Source organism: Stegastes partitus, unplaced genomic scaffold (assembly GCF_000690725.1).
Source record: "Stegastes partitus isolate 25-593 unplaced genomic scaffold, Stegastes_partitus-1.0.2 Scaffold204, whole genome shotgun sequence".
Classification (NCBI taxonomy): Eukaryota; Metazoa; Chordata; class Actinopteri; family Pomacentridae; genus Stegastes; species Stegastes partitus.
In genome coordinates, this window is record NW_007577935.1 from 314,794 (window position 1) to 320,509 (window position 5,716).

General features: G+C 41.1%; 2 protein-coding genes across 2 annotated transcripts in view; both read left to right on the forward strand.

Moving 5' to 3' along the window:
• Nucleotides 1-4,307, forward strand: part of tmprss5 (transmembrane serine protease 5) — a 10,663-nt gene extending 6,356 nt beyond the window's left edge. Inside the window, exons 6-15 of the mRNA XM_008280651.1 lie at nt 520-633; nt 999-1,134; nt 1,368-1,481; nt 1,589-1,632; nt 1,815-1,977; nt 2,092-2,276; nt 3,189-3,287; nt 3,406-3,548; nt 3,659-3,811; nt 4,299-4,307. Coding sequence (XP_008278873.1) covers nt 520-633; nt 999-1,134; nt 1,368-1,481; nt 1,589-1,632; nt 1,815-1,977; nt 2,092-2,276; nt 3,189-3,287; nt 3,406-3,548; nt 3,659-3,811; nt 4,299-4,307 — 1,160 coding nt within the window. The remainder of the gene's footprint in view (nt 1-519; nt 634-998; nt 1,135-1,367; nt 1,482-1,588; nt 1,633-1,814; nt 1,978-2,091; nt 2,277-3,188; nt 3,288-3,405; nt 3,549-3,658; nt 3,812-4,298) is intronic.
• Nucleotides 4,308-4,851: 544 nt separating this feature from the next.
• Nucleotides 4,852-5,716, forward strand: part of pih1d2 (PIH1 domain containing 2) — a 3,947-nt gene continuing 3,082 nt past the window's right edge. Inside the window, exon 1 of the mRNA XM_008280634.1 lies at nt 4,852-5,034. Within this exon, the coding sequence (XP_008278856.1) occupies nt 4,852-5,034 (183 nt within the window). The remainder of the gene's footprint in view (nt 5,035-5,716) is intronic.

Sequence of the window (5,716 nt, forward strand, 5' to 3'; positions counted from 1 at the left end):
AATTAATTTCAATAAAACTAACTATAAAACATTTCGTCCCATATAAGAAGAACTGTGTTTCAAAAATAATGATCTCTAACAATTGAAATCATTTTCAAAGACAATATCAAAATTGTTTTTCTAAATGGATATAGCTTTCGGAGCTTTACCACTATTAAGAGCTTAAAGTCGGGATAATGTGCTTCCTGAGTTTCAAAGATTTGCTTTTTATCCTTTTTCTCTCAAGTCCCCCAACTAATAACAATAATATCAAGTTTTACAGAGAGAAGAAACTGGAAGAGGCACAAATCACTTCTAAAAATGCCAAGTACTGTTTCGATTAGCTTTTTTTTCTGATTCGCTTCATTTCTAGATATGAACATATTTCCTCACATTCTCGTCTGCAGAGTGACATTTTATTTCTCCACCAGATGTTGGTGTATTCCGGATGCTAATTCAGATAATGTGGCAACATGTTTTTGCCGTCTGTCTCGCTGGCAGATTTAAAGACTCATAAGCGATATCTTTATCTGCATTCAGTCAAACTTCTGCTGAGGCCTTCCTCCTCCCAAAGCCCGGTGGGGCTGGGGGATACGAAGGAGACGTCATTCTGCAATGTGACGGAGGACATTTCCATCTCTGACCCCAGGAAAGGTCAGTGTTTCCTCCTCTCTTGGTTTTTGTTTGCTTCACGATTTTCTGAATCAACAGAACCAGACTGTGCTCAGCTTATTGTGTGATTTATTGGATCAGGTCATGGGTCACCTCGGAAGTGATTTTTAGTTTAGCAAATTTAATATTCAACAGCTGCTTCTTGTTGTCTTTTGTTCACTCTTGAGAGATGCCCATTGACTGACATAAAAACATCACACACAATGATCCGTCTTTATTGACTACATTAGCATAGATTCACATGTTTTTTTTTTATTCCTAATCATTTCTCACTCATAGAAGAGGCTTGTTCATTACTGTTGACTGAGAGCTTGTGTCTGGAGGGATTTTCAATCAATCAGGTTCAGTGTTTTACAGAATCAGCCCAGAGAACTCTCTACTGGAGATCCAGCTGGGGAAGCTGCCCACCTGGCTGCCGGTGTGCTACGAGAGGTGGAACTCTTCGCTGGGAACACTGGTCTGCAGACAGCTGGGTTATCTGAGGTTTGTCTGAACTCTTGGCCAGATCACACTGGAGCTCTTTACAGTGATCAGCCTGATTGAGACCTGAGTGCTCACTCACTTACTTACTTTAATATTAGCCTGCTTTGCTAAGCTTGAAGGCTTGGCTTGTTTATGATCTACTGATACCTCATTTACAATCTTGTTTCACACCTTATGAGTCTAAATTATCTGTATACTCACTCCCACCCATTTCGCATATGTTCTCTTATCAGACTGACCAAGCATAAAGGAGTGAATCTAACCGATATCGGGCCAAACTATACTGATGGCTTTATACAAATTACCTCAGAACACAAGAGCAGTCTGGAAAATATGTGGCAGTTCAGGTAAGGCAATTTGTCTCAGGACATCATACTCATAATGATGAAGGGAAAATTGTGGCTACTCGCACATTAATTATGCATCATTAGTTACCCAATTTATTTTCATTTAGGGGGAGCTGTATCACAGGGAAGGTTATCGCTTTGCAATGTTTTGGTGAGCAAATTGAACTTAACTTTTAGTTTGACTTTGCACCTAACACAAAGCCCTGTAGCTCTCGCCTAATTCTTGTGAAAAGCTTCACATCAGAGGCAGAGTGAATGATGACATTCGCTGCAGCAGTTTTCTGGCCAATCCGATTCAGCTCCTCTTTTTGTGATGAATGGATCTCTGTGTAGAGTGCGGGACACGAGCTAAGCTGCCCAGGATAATCGGGGGAGTTGAGGCCACGCTGGGCAGGTGGCCCTGGCAGGTCAGCCTCTACTACAGCAACCGCCACACCTGTGGAGGCTCCATCATCACCAGTCAATGGGTAGTCACAGCTGCCCACTGTGTGCACAAGTAAGACTGCTGACATTACCGGGCATTAAAAGGTCGGAGGTTACAGCCACGACCAAGGATAATAGTCAGTCTCTTATCAGTATCTGCTTTCTCTTTTCTGTTCTCAAATGTCAGCTACAGGCTACCTCAGGTCTCCAGCTGGGTGGTCTACGCTGGCATTGTGACCCGCAGCTCCGCTAAAATGGCTCAACATACAGGGTACGCTGTGGAGAAGATCATCTACAACAAGAACTACAACCACAGAAGCCACGACAGCGACATAGCGCTGATGAAGCTGCGGACGCCGCTCAATTTCTCAGGTCGGTCTCCTAATGAGCATTGCACACAGCACATGAGCTGAAAATGCAAAAACTGTAGTCTCAGTTTACTCCATTTTATTTACCTATCCTGATACACTACAGCAAAAACGCCCTTAATATAACACCACAAAAGCAGCTTTTTCCTCTTACTATAAACAATGATTCCCAGGTGTGTCAGGTGTGCTAACATCTGTATAATGATGATATACACTTTGAATCAAAAGGATGCAAGCACATGTTGCAGCACAGGATTAAATCCACCTCTGCATCCACAGCATCTTACAGAAACAACTCTTTATAAACATTCAAATGTATGCATACAACCTCAACAAAGATTGAAGAAAACACCTTCAGATGTTTAAAGGCATCTTAAATCCCTATGCTTCAAGCAACAATTACAAAAAATCCAGAATACATCAACATGCAAATACTCTTGTCTCCCGAAATGTAATTGCCGCACTCAAGATGACGCCCACTTCAGTGTATGTGCATGTACAGTTCAATTTTTAAACATTCACTTTCTGTACCTTGCATACTGGACCAGAAATGGCTTCCATGTTGAAAAGGGATGCTTGTTTGTTAACTCAGATTTAACATGAGCACAAAGAAACAACAGAGGAATGTAAAAACCTAAATATCCTCATGAAGTAACGATAAGTAAGCCAAGTTTTTAGTGAAGGGTGACTTTGTGAAACTAACTATGTTCAGAGTAAAAGTTAAATTTGATGAGGGGCACTTCGGGACAAAATCAAATCACATGGGGAAAAGTATGTCTTTCTCACAGTGTGGAAGAAAGTCTTATTGTAACAAAGATTTGAAGAAAAAATCCTAATTCAAACCAAATTATCACATTGTAATCTGCCAGATTTGTTGTATTAAGCAGCAAAATTCCCTTTTCCCTCCTTTAACTAGATACAATTAGGCCCATCTGCCTGCCTCAGTACGACTACGACCTTCCAGGAGGTACACAGTGCTGGATTTCTGGATGGGGATACACGCAGCCTGATGGCAGTAAGACGCTACTGCACTGCTCTAAAATAAATTTACCTCTGCTACAAATCAAGCAGGGTGACAGAGTGTGTCGAGCGTATTGACAGAGCAACCCTTAAATGTGTGTTTTCCCTCCTAGTTCACTCACCTGACACCCTGAAAGAGGCGCCAGTTCCAATAATAAGCACAAAGAAATGTAACAGCTCCTGCATGTACAATGGAGAGATCACGCCACGGATGCTTTGCGCCGGATACACAGAGGGAAAAGTGGATGCATGTCAGGTGAGACGTGTGTTTTTGAAGACTGCCATGCAGAGGCGTCTGAAAGATTCATCCTGTCTTCCGTTATTTGTTACAGTTGTATGAACAGTGTTTGTGTCTTACCTCTTCAGGGAGACAGTGGGGGTCCTCTGGTGTGCCAGGATGAAAATGTGTGGAGGCTGGTGGGGGTCGTCAGCTGGGGGACGGGATGCGCTGAGCCCAATCATCCTGGGGTTTACACCAAGGTGGCAGAATTCTTGGGCTGGATCTATGAGATGATGGAGGTAAAAATGCATTTTTTTAAATTCTGTTGTGGAAAGTAACTGAGTATTTGAACAGTACAAGTACCAGTAATGTGATGTTATACTCCACTATCTTTCCATAACAACTGTAGATGTAGCATTTACATGCAGTACATAATCAGGTTACTATTGATTAGAAAGCTATATAAGGTAGCTTAAATTAGCTTCACCTGGACTTACACATTGAAATGCTATTAATACAATAAGCAAAGCATAACACTCTTAAGGGGGATTTAAGTGTTGCCTGTCTAATTTTAAAACTACAAGTGCCTAATAATGGTTATGTTTAAATAACTTCTTGAATTTAGTGTTATTTATTATTTTTAAAATGAAGATACTGGTGCTTTCAGTTAATTGCATGATTACAAGAACTCCTGACACCACTACAGAGAGCCATTATTAATTTCATACACTGCCAATATCATTATTTTTGTATCCGATTGCTCATTATGATTCTGTCTCTTTGCAGAACTACTGAGAAGGCCTCATGAACCACACCAAGCAGAGGTCGCCACTGCTATAACTGTTTGAAACATCAAAAGCTATATTTACATCTTATATTTTTACTTTAAATGTCCGTCATATAATGTACACACAAAGACAGACTGAAAAAATACATTTCTATGTTATATTTTTCATGTATTGAATATAAATTATGCCTCTTACACGCCCTGTGTGTGTTGTGATTATTGAGCTGCAGCTCTGCTTCCCGCCGCCAGGGCGCACATGTGTGACGTTACATTCAGTTTCCATAGCAACAGACAACATTAGCCAAGTTAGCGGTAGTTGTTACACTAGTTTGACAGAAAATAGCTAGTTTGTTCTATTTACGGAATGTTGCTCAATGTTTTCTCAGCATTTTGAAATCAACTTTTTTTTTTTTTTTTTAACAGCACAGAGAAGTAGGGTTTCTGACTTTAAGGCCCAAACGTCGGCGTTTCTCTTGTTGTTTTCTTATCAAACAGCTGACTAGTTAGCGTGAACGGCTATTTAGCGGCTAAGCATTTAGCAGTTACCTTAACATGTCCTCCGCTGGAAGTACAGAGGATGTTTTGCAGCAGGTCAACCAGTTGTGGTCCATGCTGGATGATCTCTCTGAGAATGACCCTGCAGGCTACCGCAGGTTCATAGAGAAACAGATGAAGGAAGGAGATGAGTTCAGGTCGCCCCCTGAGCTCCACTCGACTCTGTGCACCGAAATACTGGTAAGTTACGTCGGTAGCAGCGGCCTAATTAAACCGGTAACTACGAGTCAACTTGACTTTCGCTATCACCAGCGAGATGTCACGACATACATTTTAGTCCAAGCAGCTGAAAGCACAGGTGTGTCTGACGGAATTGCTCCGTTTAGGTGTGCGGGGCCTCCAGGTGCATGTACAGGTGTTGCACCAAATTCCGTCACTGTGGCTCGGTTAATAGGTTCCGCCATATTGACCAAAACGTGATGTTAAACTTAGAGCTACAGTGTGAGACCTTTACGTATAAATGTAAGTCCTTACATCCAACTTGCGGCCAAAAGGCTGAAAACAATTGAGGACTGACAGATTAAGCCCATCTGTCGCACACCTGAGTTTTAAATGTCTCGTCACATTCCCGGGCTGGCGCACCGCCAGTGATGCTTCTACGTCAACCACCAATGATTGGTTTCCAGAGCGGAAGAAGGAAGCCTCCATTGAAATGTATTTATTTGTCACATTTACCTCGTGCTTTTAGGTTATTATTTAGTTTATTGATTCTTAAAGTCAATGTGTTTACTTATCATATAATGCTGACGTATTTTATTATAATTTTAACTTTATAATAGTGATCCAATCGTGACTGTAAAATTCTGGCTTTTTATTAAAAAGTTAGATCTAATACCCTTAATTTTTATATATCTCAGAGTTT